The sequence below is a fragment of the Salmo trutta genome, chromosome 26 (genome assembly GCF_901001165.1).
Source record: "Salmo trutta chromosome 26, fSalTru1.1, whole genome shotgun sequence".
Lineage (NCBI taxonomy): Eukaryota > Metazoa > Chordata > Actinopteri > Salmoniformes > Salmonidae > Salmo > Salmo trutta.
The window spans coordinates 40,108,048-40,124,981 of record NC_042982.1 but is presented as its reverse complement, the minus strand read 5'-3'; the positions used below and the strand labels follow the sequence as shown (position 1 = coordinate 40,124,981).

At 41.4% G+C, this 16,934-nt stretch overlaps 1 protein-coding gene across 1 annotated transcript; it reads left to right on the top strand.

The window, feature by feature from the left end:
* Positions 1-4,763: 4,763 nt before the first annotated feature.
* Positions 4,764-9,409, top strand: LOC115163758 (extracellular calcium-sensing receptor-like). The gene is made up of 9 exons (XM_029715923.1): positions 4,764-4,975; positions 5,433-5,727; positions 5,909-5,995; positions 6,246-6,512; positions 6,949-7,155; positions 7,307-7,585; positions 7,756-7,983; positions 8,228-8,351; positions 8,444-9,409. Exons 1-9 carry the CDS (start codon positions 4,764-4,766, stop codon positions 9,355-9,357), a joined length of 2,613 nt encoding a protein of 870 aa, XP_029571783.1. The 3' UTR covers positions 9,358-9,409.
* The last annotated feature ends 7,525 nt before the right edge of the window (positions 9,410-16,934 follow it).

Genomic DNA, 16,934 nt, shown 5'->3' with positions numbered 1-16,934 from the left:
TACCTTCTTCATACGGACGTCAAAATACTGCCCCCTACCCTAGAGAAATTAAAGCATGTCAAATTTGTGATGGTAAATGCCCATTGTAAGACATCTGTTGAGGATCTTATCCCGATCTAATCCCGGTAATGGGATTCATTGTCATGTGACCATGGCGGGGAATTCAAAACTGCAAGAGTAATCATTTCAAATAATCAAATAATCAACTATTTTCCTCCATTTGAAAGATATATCTCCTAAATCTAACCACGCTGTCCGATTTTCCGAGGCTTTACAGAGAATGCATAAAGTTAGGTTATGTGAGGAGAGTACATTGACAATAGCTGCATGTAATGTTTAGCCAATTCAAAGAAGGGCATCAACAGACAGAAAACTAGCTAGAATTATGCACTTACCTTTGACAATCTGCATCAGATGACACTCATAGGACATTATGTTATACAATACATGCATTTTTAGTTCCATCAAGTTCATATTTATATCCAAAAACAGCATTTACAGTCGCGGTGAAATTCAGAATTTTTTTCGGCTCGAATGCACCCAGTGAATCCAGCATTACAAATCACGGAATAACTATTCGAAAACATTGGTAAATTATAATATTGTCATTCAAAGAATAATATATTATCATCTCGTAATTGCTACCGAATGGCCAGATCTCAAAATAACTTTACTGGGAAATCACATTTTGCATAAACTGGGTACTATGCTAACAACAATAGGCTATATGCTAAGCTAAGCTAAGCTATACCGTTAGCATTAGCATCATCTAATATCGATAATAACATTCTAAATATCCCCTTACCTTTGATTATCTCCATCAGAAGGCGCTGCCAGAGTTCCCAGGTCCAGAACAAATGTGGTTTCTTTTGACAAAGTTCATCATTTATGTCCAAATAGTTAGCGTTCAGTAGGCTCCCACAAAATGAGGTGGGCACTGTAAAGTCACTTCGAAAAGCTAAAGAAAACCTAGTAAATAATCTATTTACGTTTGTTTAAACATGTCAAACGTTGTTTAGCACTAATCTTTTGTTTCATTTTTAACGTGAAACATCAGTAAACATCAGTAATATTTTCACACAACCTATCAAGTGTCTAGAATAAACGATAATGACAAAGACTCTCTTCTCAGATTCATGCGCAGGCGCAAAAAAATGAAGTGATGACGTGTCAACTTGTAAGCTTTCTTATTCGGTCTGTATTCATGACAGATGCTTCCAACAACTTTCTAAAGATCGTTGACATCTAGTGGAAGCAGTAGGAGTTGCGAACAGAATCCTTTCTCACTGTGGTATCTTTAAAACAATGACACTAAATAGTACAGTCACAAAATTCTCATTTTTTTTAATCTATTTTTCACAGGTTTTTGCCTGCAATATGAGTTTTGTTATACTTACAGACACCATTCAAACTGTTTTAGAAAATTCAGAGTGTTTTCTATCCAAACCTGAACAATAATATGCATATTCTAGCTTCTGAGTTGGTGTAGGAGGCAGTTAAAAATGCGCACATATTTTTTTCCAAAATTCTCAATACTGCCCCCTGGCCTCAACAGGTTATTAAGAGTGTGTGTTTTCTTACTGTCGTCCAGTCCCTGCTGAGAGGCCACAGAGTTGGTGAAAACAACCAGGTCTGACAGATCTCTACTCAGCTTAATTGTCTTCCTCTTCCTCCCTCCCCTACAGCAAGATGAAAACACAGAAAGAGTATGAAGGAGGAAAGAGAAGTAGAATGGGGCAAGAGGCATATAGTAGAATGGGGAAAGAGGCATAGGGTAGAATGGGGAAAGAGACATAGAGTTGAATGGGGAGAGAGGACGGAAACACATGCACAGAAACAAACGCACAGTGACAACAGCATGGGAAGTAAATGGGAGTGTCCATCAAAGTGACAGTTTACACCCCACATTGTCACTGTTTACACCCCACAGAATCATGTTTTACACCCCAAAGCATCACAGTTTACACCCCACAGCATCACAGTTTAAACCCCACAGGGAAGATCATCAAAGTTTACACCCCACAGAATCGAAATTTACACCCCACAGCATCACAGTTTACACCCCACTGCATCAAAGTTTACATCCCACAGCATCACAGGTACACCCCACAGCATCACAGTTTACAACCCACAGGGAATGGCATCACAGTTTACTCCCCACAGCATCACAGTTTACACCCACAGGGAAGATTATAACAGCTTACACCCAATAGGGAAAAGCATCACTGGGAAATACTTAATACAGACCAGATCAAACAGCTTTCATTGACACACTAAAGGGATATGGAGGCAGGCCAACAACACACACACACACACACACACACACACACACACACACACACACACACACACACACACACACACACACACACACACATACATACACACAAACACATACAGCTCCAAAAAATGAACCGCCAAACCACACTTCTTAAATATGCATATTAATATTCTTGTTACCATTTGAAAGGAAACACTTTGAAGTTTGTGGAAGTATGAAATTAATGTAGGACACATTAGATCTGGTAAAAGAGAATACAATGAAAAACATGCATCTTTGAAATGCAAGAGAAAGGCCATACTTTCAAATAGGAGTCTATGTGTCATTTAGATGTTGGCCACCAGATGGCACCAGTGTGTGTACAACGTTTCAGACTAATCCAGTGAAGAATTACATTACTGCACAATATGTTGTATCAAGTCTGCCAAGTGTTTGCCGAAAAGTGCCGAATTGGTCAATTGATACTTGTTCAAGTACTTAACTATAAAGAACATATAAAAATGCTATGGTAATATATATTTTTTAGTTTACACACTCCCATAAATGTCACACATGATGGATCTTTACCTTATACACTAACTTTCACACATCTAGATGGCCGGGCGGGGTCGGTGTGGAGTCAGAGAGAGCAGTGGAGTCAAACTTTAGAACCCAGTTCCTACATTTGAACATAAAAATTGATTTTATCAAACAAAATTATGCTAGATTTTATCTCTGGGACCCTCAGGATGACAAATCAGAGCAAGATTTCTGAATGTAAGTGCATTATTTACCTTCAGAGGTGAATGTATCAAACAAGTTGCTATGATAAAAGTATTTTGTTGTTGTGCACTCACCTCAAACAATAGCATGCATTTTCTCACAGTAACAGCTACTGTAAATTGGACACTACAGTTAGATTAACAAGAATTTAAGCTTTCTGCCCATATCAGACATGTCTATGTCCCGGAAAGTTGGCTGTTGTATACAACGTCATTCCAGTTACATTAGTGCACGTTAGCAACAACAGTCCCGGTTTAGGGGCACCCATCGTGTAGAGGGTAACCTCTTAAGGATCCTACCCTTTTTTTCAATTTTCACCTAAAAGGACATACCCAAATCTAACTGCCTGTAGCTCAGGACATGCATATTCACTCGCCCGCTTAAGCCAGCTGCACCAATGTGCAGGAAGAAACACCATTCAACTGATGTCCTAAGTCAGCTTGCAATCACCCGGCCCGCAATGAGCCAAGTAAAGACTCCCCAGGCCAAACCGTCCCGTAACACGGAAGACGCAGGGCCAATTGTGCCCTGCCCTATGAGACTCCCAGTCACAGCCCGTTGTGACAGAGCCTGGGATCGAACCAGGTCTGTAGTGACACCTTAGACCACTGCACCACTCAGGAGGCCTGTACACAACTTTTTTCTTAATATATTGTGCATAACATTCAAACACACATTTCATTCACACTATATTTGACATTGCTTGTTCTAATATTTGTATATTTCTTAATTCCTTGTTGTTGTTGTTGCGTGTATTGTTATCTATTACTGCACTGTTGGAACATAAGCATTTCATTACACTCACAATAACATTTTGCAAAATATGTGTACGCAACCAATCAAATTAGATTTTATTTTGATTTGAGTGTGTGTGTCTCTCGATTCACCACAGCCTCATTATTAGCCTGGAGCTAGAGAACCCTTAACAGACACCAAGCAATAAACTGGTACATCTGTGAAGGACGGAGAGAGGGAGAGAGAGGGAGAGAGAGGGAGAGAGAGGGGGAGAGAGGGAGAGAGCGGGAGAGAGAGGGAAAGAGAGGGTGAGAGAGGAGGGAGAGGAAGCGGGAGAGGGAGAAAAACAGCTCACCTACAGGACTCATGGTGGAATAACTTGGAGGTGTGTAATAAATCTTTCAATTAAATTCAAAGGGTTTTATTGGCATGGGAATCATATGATCAAACTGCCAAAGCAAGTGAAATAGATGATAAACAAAAGTGAAAAAAAATCTGACATTAAAAGATTCAAAGGAACAGAGACATTTCAAATGTCATATGTCTATATACGGTGTTGTAACGATATGCTAATAGTTAAAGTATAAAAAGAAAATAAATAAACATGAATATGTATTTAGAATGGTGTTTGTTCTTCACTGGTTGCCCTTCTCGTGTGGCAACAGTTCCAATATCATATTTCTCTGACACTCCAACGTCTCATCTCCAACCTGCAACTCAGACCCCCTCCCCCCGCCTCCCCTCCCCCTAACAAAACTCCCGCTGCCTCCCATACGCCTGCAAGCTCTCCACCCTGCATACCCCCGCCGCCTCCCACAACTCCATCCCCAAGCCTCCCCCTGCCACTCCTCTCCCTGCCTTACACAGTCAACCTCCGCTGACACTATAAAAGAGAGGGAGAGAGAGTAAGCAAGAGAGAGAGGGGGAGAGACAGAGTACAGCTATGAGGGTCAGACAATATATTAACCTTTACCTATCTATAATCATGATACTGAACTCCTCATCTCTGAGCCTTCTATTGAACAACTCCTCTGCCTCATCCTCTTCCTCATCCTGTCGTCTGCGGGAGCAGTTCAGTCTGAATGGGATGTACCAGAAGGGTGATGTGATTCTGGGAGGTCTGTTTGAGGTCCACTACTTCACTGTGTTCCCTGAGCTATCTTTCACATCAGAACCCCAGCAGTTCTACTGTGAGGGGTGAGTATTCATCTACTGGACTGAACTGAACTGGACTGGATGTGTGTCTGCACCTCTCCTATAAAGGACAGATAGACATCCCTGCAATAAGAAGCCTCACTTTGATCAGTGTTAACCAACCCTGGTCCCGGAGACCTACTGGGTTCTTGTTACATTGGTGAATAGTACATTGGTGAATAGTACATTGGTGATTAGTACATTGCGGTATCAAAAAATCTGTGAATTAATTGTGTGTATTCCATTATTTTCAATCATTATTCCTGTTTTCTAAGCACATTTCCCTTTAAGATAAAGCTATTTTATTATCTATCCTTGATAAAAGTAATTTGTTTTCTCCTCCCAACCCCTTAAGACAACACTCTCTCACACACACCCCTTAAGAGGTGCACAGGGTTCAACACCTCTAGAGTGATTTAAAACATTTACAAATTGATTGAATGTTCCTTTTCTCTGTCAGTTTTGACAGTTTTGGTTTCCAGCAGGCCCAGACTATGGCGTTTGCTGTAGATGAGATCAACAGAAACCCTGACCTTCTGCCCAACATCAAGCTCGGATACCAGCTCTATGACAACTGCCTGAAGCTGGGAGTATCATTCCGTGCTGCCATGTCATTGGCCAGTGGGAGAGAGGAAGAGTTCCTATTGGATGAGACTTGTTCTGGGTCACCCCCGGTGCTAGGGATTGTGGGAGACCCAGGGTCCACACACTCCATTGCCATCTCCAGTGTCCTAGGGCTGTTCCGGGTTCCCATGGTAAATCAGAAAGAATAGAAAGATGACAACATTATTGGAAATGTCCTTCTTGTATTCCAAAAGCACACTTTGAGTGAGAAACAGCATTTTTAGGACTTAAATCTGTCTAGGCATGAAAACCGTCTATTATATTAATTCATTAAAAGAAGAAAAAAAATTATTGTATATTTCTCTCCCTCAGGTGAGTCACTACGCCACGTGTTCCTGTCTGAGCAACCGGGGAAAGTACCCATCCTTCTTCAGAACCATCCCTAGTGATTCCTTCCAGGTCTGTCTCTAAGAAGGCTACAATGACATGATTACACAGTGAACCGTCAGTTCCCATGTGTACTCACTATACCCTTTATACTGTGTAACGACATTACAATTAAATAAAAGGTTCAATCATTTAAAAAAGCTTAGATAACGTTAAATAAAAGGTGACAAAAATAATGTATGTAATTTATGTTGATCTCTCTATACTCTCCAGTCTCTGTAATAATATCAGTAATGTCTAATCTCTGTTGATGTGATCTCAGGTGCGAGCCATGATCCAGATCCTACATCGGTTGGGTTGGACCTGGGTGGGCCTGGTGTTCAGTGATGATGACTACGGATTTCATGCTGCCCGGTCCTTCCACTCAAGCCTGGCCGAGTCAGGGGGCTGTGTGGCCTATTCCCAGGTCCTGCCCAAAGACAACCGCCCCACAGAGCTGCAGAGGATCGTGGGAGAGATCAAGAGCTCCACTGCTCGTGTGGTGGTGGTGTTCTCCAATGAGGCCTACCTGCTCCCTCTGGTGGACGAGGTTCAGTGATGATTTTATCTTGACAGTTCATCTAAAATAACACTTACAGTACATTCACATTTTAGTATCAGAGGCTCTAATCCAGAGAGATTTAAACTTCATAATAACAATATTAGTAATACCATTTAGCAGATGCTTTTATCCAAAGCAACTTACAGTCAGTGATGTGTGCATATATTTTATGTATGGGTAACCCTGGACAGTTAGTGCATCCATCCTAAGATATCTAGGGGGGCAACCACATATCACAGTCATAGTAAGTATGTTTTATCCTCAATAAAGTATCAGCAAATACATTCCACAGCCCTAATAACAGCCATAATAGCTGTAGGATGTTACCCTTCTCACAAACAACAGTATCTAAAAGTGTTACAGCATATTACCATTGTGGTGTTCTAAAAACCAAGATTATAAAATATAAAACCCGTTTTACAAGGTGGTGGTGCAGAATGTGAAGGGTCTCCAGTGGATCGCCAGTGAAGCCTGGACCTCCTCCACTGTGTTTCACACCCCCCGTCTCATGCCCTACCTGGGGGGTACCCTGGGTATCGCCATCCGTCGTGGAGAGATACCCGGCCTCAGGGACTACCTGCTTAACGTCCGCCCTGACGACCAACCTGCCAATAACCCTGGAAAAAACATGGTGAAGTATTTTTCTGTCTTTTAACTCTAACCATATATTTAATTACTTTATACATTATGTTTAAAACATTTAAAAGGCTACTTTGCCTATAAATACTACAATACAGAAGAAAAAAACGAGTTTTCCTCTATAACATTTCCTTCTCTGTTCTGGTAAGGTGAGACAGTTCTGGGAGGCTGTGTTTGGGTGCAGGTTGGAGCCCCCAGCAGGTTGGGTGGAGGCTGGTGGTGATGTATGTACAGGTCAGGAGGACCTGAGTGACGTGGAGACTGACTATGGGGACGTGTCTGAGCTCAGGCCGGAATATAACGTGTATAAGGCAGTGTACGCCCTGGCCCATGCCCTGCATGACCTATTGCAATGTGTGCCAGGGAGAGGACCGTTCAGTGGGCACCGATGTGCCAGCCTACAGAGACTGGAGCCCTGGCAGGTGGGATACATTCACACACACACAAACAGATGCAGATGTAGACTTTGACAAATGTTTACTTCTGTTTACTGTTTTCTTAGTCAAGGTCCCCTGACTACATACTATCTTTTGGTTACATTTGCTCTCTTCCCTCTGTTCCCTCCATCCCTCCATCTCCCTCCTCTGACCAGCTGGTCCATTACCTGGAGAGGGTTAACTTCACCACAGATTTTGGCGATCGCGTTTCTTTCGATGACAACGGGGACGCCCTGGCTATCTATGATATCATGAACTGGGCGTGGCTCCAGGACGGGAGCGTGCAGGTAGAGAATGTGGGTGTGATTGACGAATCAGCCCCCGCAGGACAAGAGCTCACACTGGACGTGGACAGAATTTTCTGGAACTTTGAGTCAAAAAAGGTTATTTGTAAAGTTATACAGTTATATAGCATATTTCACTACTGCAACAGAAACAGTGTTAACTTATACCAGTGGAGGGCAAAGAAGCATTAAATATCGGTGTGTAAATGTGGGAGTATAAATATTGTCATATAAAAGTCTGGTATTCTCCCTCCTAGGCCGTCGTTGTAAATAAGAATTTGTTCTTTAACTGACTTGCCTATTAAAATAAAGGATGAATTCCCCTTCGCCTTCGTCCTTATAGCCCCCACGATCAGTGTGCAGTGAGAGCTGTCCCCCAGGCACCCGTGTAGCCAGGAAGAAGGGGGAGCCTGTCTGCTGCTTCGACTGCATCTCCTGTGCTGAGGGAGAGGTCAGCAACACCACAGGTCAGTGAAATTAATGTCATTTAAAGAATTTGAGCATGGTTTGGGGCTGTAGAAAAGGTTTTCCACATATTCTTTGTCTGTCTTTCTGTCAGACTCGGCCGAGTGCTTGAGATGTCCAGAGGACTTCTGGTCCAGCCCGGAGCGTGATCTCTGCATCCCTAAGGGGGTTGAGTTCCTCTCCTACCAGGAATCACTGGGCATCTCCTTGATGACTGCCTCGTTGCTAGGAGCCCTCATCTGTGCAGTAGTCCTCGGAATCTTCACCCGCTACAGGAACACGCCTGTTGTCAAGGCCAACAACTCTGAGCTGAGCTTCCTGCTTCTGCTGTCACTCAAACTCTGCTTCCTGTGCTCGCTGCTGTTCATTGGCCGGCCCCGGCTGTGGACATGTCAGCTAAGGCATGCAGCATTTGGTATCAGCTTTGTTCTCTGTGTCTCCTGTATACTGGTGAAGACAATGGTGGTACTGGCTGTGTTTAGGACCTCTAAGCCTGGGGGCAATGCCAGCCTGAAATGGTTTGGTGCAGGGCAGCAGAGGGGAACAGTCCTGGTTCTCACCTTATTCCAGGCTGCTATCTGCACAGCCTGGCTGGTTTCAGCCTCTCCAACTCCACACAAAAACACGCGCTACCATATAGATAAGATTGTATATGAGTGTGTGGTGGGGTCGGTAGCAGGGTTCGGAGCGTTGTTAGGCTACATCGGAATTCTGGCGTTCCTTAGCTTCCTCTTGGCTTTCCTGGCTAGGAATCTTCCAGACAACTTCAACGAGGCCAAGTTCATCACCTTCAGCATGCTGATCTTCTGTGCTGTGTGGATCTCCTTTGTCCCTGCCTACATCAGCTCCCCTGGGAAGTACGCAGATGCTGTGGAGATATTCGCCATCTTAGCTTCCAGCTTTGGCCTCCTGGTGGCTCTGTTCGGCCCAAAGTGTTACATCATCCTGCTGAGGCCAGAGAGGAACACCAAGAAGGCTCTGATGGGCCGGGCCACAACCAAGACATAGGGAGAATCTTCATTCCATTTCCATTATTCCTCACGTCCTCTCTCCTCGCCTTCTTCTCAAAACACATTAGATCAGAAGGTTTGGAAGGGCGAGATATCTAACCTCATTTATTGGGTTTTGAAAAGGAGACCGAGGAGAGAGGACACGAGGAATCACGTAAATGAATTTGAGATTCTCCCATAGGCTCAATCCCATAACAACAGTTTACAGTTGATTCCTCTCCTCGTCTTCTTCATGTCCTCTTCGCTAATCTGAAATATGAACACTAGGTGGAGGTACAATGCATGCTAAGGATTTGCTTCACACTCTTTCAGAGCAAAGAAAGGAAAGGAGACATGTATAGTGACAGAGTATGATGGTCTCAAATAGTTTTTAGTAGCTCCTTTTAGTTTCCACTTCTGTTTGTAGTTTGATGGCATTAAATCAAATCTAATTAAAGAGATTTAATTGTTATGTTAGTACCCTAGTGATGTGTAGCCTGTAATTGATTATAATTATGATGTTCTGTGACTAAATATTAATCACATAATAAATGATTTCTTTCCTTGGGCTTTTAAGTAGGCTTTTGATTTACTTTATTTGTCTATGTGTGTGACTTTAAACTTCTAGGGATAAATTATCCCCGATGAGTAGGTTTCTACATCGAAAGGCTTTCGATTGAATTGTTACATCGTGTGGAACAGCATAACATACCTTTTCCTTCTAAAGGATTCTGCTGCCACACTCATTCACCCATAAATTAATTATTAATTAATGCACATTTTTATTTAATAAAACATTCTGACTTGAAAGGAGTTGCTTGAATGTGTTTTTATTGAACTGTTGAAATGTACAAATATACACTGCTCAAAAAAATAAAGAGAACACTTAAACAACACAATGTAACTCCAAGTCAATCACACTTCTGTGAAATCAAACTGTCCACTTAGGAAGCAACACTGATTGACAATAAATTTCACATGCTGTTGTGCAAATGGAATAGACAACAGGTGGAAATTATAGGCAATTAGCAAGACACCCCCAATAAAGGAGTGGTGTGGCTGGAGTGTGTCAGCAGTTCCTGCAAGAGGAAGGCATTGATGCTATGGACTGGCCCGCCCGTTCCCCAGACCTGAATCCAATTGAGCACATCTGGGACATCATGTCTCGCTCCATCCATCAATGCCACGTTGCACCACAGACTTTCCAGGAGTTGGCAGATGCTTTAGTCCAGGTCTGGGAGGAGATCCCTCAGGAGACCATCCGCCACCTCATCAGGAGCATGCCCAGGCATTGTAGGGAGGTCATACAGGCACGTGGAGGCCACACACACTACTGAGCCTCATTTTGACATGTTTTAAGGACATTACATCAAAGTTGGATCAGCTTGTAGTGTGGTTTTCCACATTAATTTTGAGTGTGACTCCAAATCCAGACCTCCATGGGTTGATAAATTGGATTTCCATTGATTATTTTTATGTGATTTTGTTGTCAGCACATTCAACTATGTAAAGAAAAAAGTATTTAATAAGATTATTTCTTTCATTCAGATCTAGGATGTGTTGTTTAAGTGTTCCCTTTATTTTTTTGAGCAGTATATTTTATTAAAATGTCATTAAACTGTGTCATATGGGATTAGAGAATTACCTCATAAAATGTGAAAGGAATGAACAAAAATGTTCATTAACAGTATCTAATTTAATTGATTTGTTTTCAGAACTGAATTTTAGGGGAGAAATGAAGCACCCCCAGTAGGTGTGGCCAAACTTTTGAGTCAACTACAAATCTTAGATTCCACTATTAATGACTTCCAGAACCCGCTGGATTCTCCAATTACATGTAATGAACTACAGGACAAAATACAATCCCTAACAACCCAAAAGGCCTGTGGGGTTGATGATATCCTAAATGAAATGATAAAATATACAAACCACAAATTCCAATTGGCTATACATAAACTCTTTAACATCATCCTCTGCTCTGGTGTATTCCCCAGCATATTCCCCAATATTTGGAACCAAGGACTGATCACCCCAATCCACAAAAGTGGAAACAAATTTGACCCCAATAACTACCTTGGGATACACATCAACAGCATCCTTGGGAAAATCCTCTGCATTATCATAAACAGCAGACTCGTACATTTCCTACATAAGGGACACCGATGGCATTACCCGTATGGTTGATGAGGATTTCCATTTTGCAAATGTATGGTCCATTACTAGATGTCCGCGAGTGTTATAAAATAGGCCAATGGACTCAGGTCGTGCCCCAGGGCTGGGTCTTCCTGGAAGTCAAAAAAACCCTGAAATGGACAAAAATGAATGGGAACATATTGGCATTGTACAAAACATTTCCAGCATGGCAAATACCACTCAATTGGACGCCAATTCATTCAAACCATTTTGCAAATGGCATATGGCAAATGCCAAGTGTAATACAGCAAAAATCCAAAGGAGGGTGAGCGCACTCCACCGTTAATTTTCATATTGCAAATGGAAATCAAGTCAAGACCCAAGTGTCAAATTTTGAAAAAAATAAAATAAAATAAAATGTATCACCCTCTAAAAAAGTTATTTCTGGACCGAGATTCTTTCGATTTTTTTGTCAATTATCCAAATATAAGAACAGTATGAACATACCTTTGTCATATTTTATTGTCATATTTTTGTATATGTCCATAAAACATATGTTTTGTCCATTTGCAATATGATATCATAGGAAGTCAAAAGTCGAAGTCAAAAGTCAGTGAACCATGGCCAAATACCATAAGAAATATCCAAATTCAATATGAAAGTATTGAAAGCACTAAATCAGGATGTTATGTCCATTTGCCATGTATGATCATAAGAAGTCGGTTTCCAAATCCAAAAGATTGTGAACCATGTCCAAAAGGCAATTATACTGCCCAAATTATATATGGCACTATGTTAATGCGGAAGCACAGTTCCCACTCAGCCCAGTCAAAACTGTTCGCTGCTCTGGCACCCCAATGGTGGAACAAGCTCCCTCACGACGCCAGGACAGCGGAGTCAATCACCAACTTCCGGAGACACCTGAAACCCCACCTCTTTAAGGAATACCTGGGATAGGATGAAGTAATCCTTCTAATCCTCCCCCCTACCCTCCCCCCAAAAATATATAGATGTACTATTGTAAAGTGGTTGTTCCACTGGATATCATAAGGTGAATGCACCAATTTGTAAGTTGCTCTGGATAAGAGCATCTGCTAATGTTAATCCATTAATAAACCTAGAAGGTCTATTTGTCATGTATGATGAGGGATTTTTGGGAAAAAAGTCAAAAATTACCAGGAGCACCCCCTATTGGATGGCCACGGCTGGGGGGTGCTCCCTACCCAGCCATGGACCCCTTGCACCCTCCTAAAGGCATTCAAAACTGTTTAAAATATTTGCTCCTGGTAACCTGTTCCAATCACCAGGTGCAAGGCTGTCCATTTGCAATATGTTTCAATGGTCATTTACCAACACGAATTTGACATGCTCAAAAATACTGCAGAAGTGCGAAATTGACTGGCCCGATGAACTCGGGATAGCCGGGCAGTGATAGTGGTTCCTCTCCATCGCTCGTTGTGTTGATTTCATCTTGTCCATTTGGTGATGGTTTTTCACTGTTTAAACATATTTCAAATGTACAGAAGTCAGCCAGCAAGTCAACGTCCATCAGTCAATAAGGTATCATTCTGACATCAAACTGATACAAATTGACACCAAACCCACTTTGTCCAACTCAGTTAGAAGCCAACTATCATATATTTCAGAGCAGTCCCAAAATTCACAGCGCCTTCTGTTTAAAACCTGTTGGGGCTAGGGGGCAGTATTGAGCATTTTGAAAAGAATATGTGCCCATTTTTAACTGCCTCCTACACCAACTCAGAAGCTAGGATATGCATATTATTAACGCATTTGGATAGAAAACACTCTGAATTTTCTAAAACTGTTTGAATGGTGTCTGTAAGTATAACAAAACTCATATGGCAGGCAAAAACCTGAGAAAAATACAAGCAGGAAATGAGAATTTTGTGGCTGTACTATTTTCGAGTCATTGCTAATAGATCACACAGTGACAAAGGATTCATTTTGCACTTCCTACGGCTTCCACTAGATGTCAACGATCTTCATGAAGTTGTTTGAAGCGTCTATGTTGAACGGAAAACAAATGAGAAGGAAGAGAAGTTGACGTCCCTGGGATGTTGTCACTTCATTATTGCGCGCACCTGCGCGTTCATGTGAGGCGAGACATTTTTCAAAAAGTTTTTCAAGACATAGGAGAGGTCGGGTTGAAATATTACTGATGTTTCACATTAAAAATGGCCCTAAAGATTGATGCTAAACAACGTTTGACATGTTTGAACGAACGTAAATAGATTTTTTTTTTACTTTTCGTCGTGACTTTCCCCCCCCGCCCTACATTTTGAGGAGCCTACTGAACACGCTAACAACATGGAGCAACTTGGAGTTATTTGGACATAAATTATGAACTTTGTCGAAAGAAACCACATTTGTTGTGGACCTGCGATTCCTGGAAGTGGCTTCTGATGAAGATAATCAAAGGTAAGGGATTATTTACAATAGTATTATTGATATTAGATGGTTCCAAGATGGTGCTAACCTGTACATCCTAGCCTATTGTTCTTAGCATAGCACCCTGTTTATTGCAAAGTGTGATTTCCAGTAAAGTTATTTTGAAATCTGGCAATGCGGTAGCATTTACGAGATGTTAATCTATAATTCTTTGAATGACAATATTATAATTTACCAATGTTTTCGAATAGTAATTTTGTAAATTGTAACGCTGATTCACTGGAAGCATTTGAGGGGAAAAAAAATCTGAATTTCACCGCCACTGTAAAATGCTGTTTTTGGATATAAATATGAACTTGATAGAACAAAAAATGCATGTATTGTCTAACATAATGTCCTAGGAGTGTCATCTGATGAAGATTGTCAAAGGTTAGTGCATAATTTTAGCTGGTTTTCTGCTTTTGGTGACGCCTGTCTTTGCATTGACAAAACATTACACACAGCTATTTTCAATGTACTGTCCTAACATAATCTAACTTTATGCTTTCGCCGTAAAGCCTTTTTGAAATCGGACAACGTGGTTAGATTAAGGAGATGTTTATGTTTCAAAGGGTGTAAGATAGTTGTATGTTTGAGAAATTTAAATTATGACATTTAATTGTTTTCAAATTTGGCGTCCTTGATATTTCACCTGCTGTTGATAGGGTGTACCAGGGGTGGGACGCTTCCCACCTAGCCCATAGAAGTTAACGTTAACGTAAAGACTTAACCCCCGTGCGGCCTCCGTCCCGTATGCGGGACGGACATCCAGCGAAAAATCCTATCGCCATTAGCATAACAAAATGTAATACTTTTTTATTTTCATTTTTTTTTCAAATTATATCGTTTTATAGATACACCTCTCCTGAATCGAACCACGTTGTCCGATTTCAAAAAGGTTTTACAGCAAAAGCAAAACATTAGATTATGTTAGAGGAGTATATCGTAAAAGTAGCCACATAGCCATTTTCCGACCAACCACATGCATCACAAATAACCAAAAAACAGCTAAATGCAGCACTAACCTTTTACAAACTTCATCAGATGACACACCTAGGACATCATGTTACACAATGCATGCATTCTTTTGTTCGATAAAGTTCATATTTATATATAAAAACAGCATTTTACATCGGCACTTAACGTTGACTAACTATTTACCCTCAAATGCATCCGGTGAAACAGTAATACAATTTACTAAATTACTATTCGAAAACGTTTTTAAAATGTAATATTGTCATTCTAAGATTTATAGATGAATATCTCCTGAAAGCACCTGTTATGCCAGATTTAAAAATAACTTTACTGGGTAATCACACTTTGCGATAAAAGGGGATGCGATACTCAGAACAATAGGCTAGCAATAGCAATAGGCTAGCCATCTTGGAACAATCGCATATCAAATCTAGTCTTGTATACTATTGTCAATAATCCCTTACCTTTGATTATCTTCATCCTTAGGCACTTCCAGAAATCCCAGGTCCACAACAAATGTATTTTCGTTCGAAAAAGTTCGTCCTTTATGTTCCATTAGCTTGTTGTTGTTAGCGCGTTCTGAAGGCTGAACCAAAAGTTCCGACATGCGCGGGGCAACTCTTTCAACAAAATGCATTTTTTTCTTATTTAGGTTCGTTCAAACATGTCAAACGTTGTATAACATAAATCTGTAGGCCCTTTTTCAACGAGAGCTCCAATAAGATTTGAGGGGGACGATTGCAATGTGTTTCAAAATGTTTCGAAAGGGGATGGTAACCAGGGGCGCCGGCGTCATAATGGTGATGGCCCTCTCTGTGTGACCACGTTCCACAGCGTGTCATTGTGTCAGTTTTCACAGTAGGAGACTCAAATCACTTTGTAAAGACTGGGGACATCAAGTGGAAGCAATAGGAAGTGCTCAATGAACCATAGCTCCCGGTGTGATTAATAGGCAACGTGATGAAGTTGAGTTCGCAATTCAGAATTCCCCTTCCTGTTTCAATCTGGGTTTTGACTGCCATATGAGTTCTGTTATACTCACAGACACCATTCAAACAGTTGTAGAAACTTTAGGGTGTTTTCCATCCAGAAGTATTAATTATATGCATATCCTAGCTTCTGAATTTGAGTAGCAGGCCGTTTAAAATGGGCACGATTTCTTTTCAAAAATCGCTGTAGCGCCCCTTATCCTAGGGGAACGCCAAGAGGTTTTAAAGACACACAGAGCCTGCAATGGCATTACCATTATCTCTACGCTGTGCCGAGTTCAACGAGATGCCCCACTTGACCGTAGCTCGCTCTGAGAGCAGCAACCGTGAAAAAAGTAGGCCCAAAATGAAGCCTGCACCTAAATTTCAGATGCTTTTGGGGACAGCGGCGGAACCGATAGGGTTAGAAGGACAATTTAACCACAGGCATGTTCCTAAGGTCCTCCCGATCTGTGCAAACCTTGACCGTGTGGCATTAACCATTAACAGTGAAAAGAAGGTGTTAACATCAAACAGTTTGCAATGACTTTTCTCCCTATAGGAATACATTGCCCCAAAATTCAACCTGAAGCCTATGTGGGTTATGAATGCCTTATGAACCTGTCTTTGATGACAATCCATCAGGCCACTATGAGCTCTACCTGTGACGATTCTAAGCTTCCTGTGCCAAACAGAAGTTGTTAAAAACACCCTAAAGGTGTTTTTATATGACCAACCTGCAGATTGTGAAATTCACTGTATTCACCCCTGTGTAAATCAGTCAGTTCTTAACGTAAAGACTTTACACTCAGGATTCTGTAAGAGCATACCCCAATAAGAACATGTGTTTACTTATAGCTTCCTGGAGCAACCGGAAGTTGTTAAAAACACCCTAAAGGTGTTTTGATATAATCAACCTGCAGATTGTGAAAATCACTGTATTCACCCCTGTGTAAATCAGTCAGATCTTAACATGAAGACTTTAAACTCAGGATTCTGTAAGAGCATACCCCAATAAGAACATGTGTTTACCTATAGCTTCCTGTGCCATCCGGAAGTGCCTTAAAAGGGT

Coding starts and splice junctions, on each gene's coding strand:
- LOC115163758 (XM_029715923.1), top strand. CDS start 4,764: ATGATACTGAACTCCTCATCTCTGAGCCTTCTATTGAACAACTCCTCT. Junction 6,513..6,948: donor TGCTCCCTCTGGTGGACGAG/GTTCAGTGATGA, acceptor CCGTTTTACAAG/GTGGTGGTGCAGAATGTGAA. Junction 7,156..7,306: donor ATAACCCTGGAAAAAACATG/GTGAAGTATTTT, acceptor CTTCTCTGTTCT/GGTAAGGTGAGACAGTTCTG.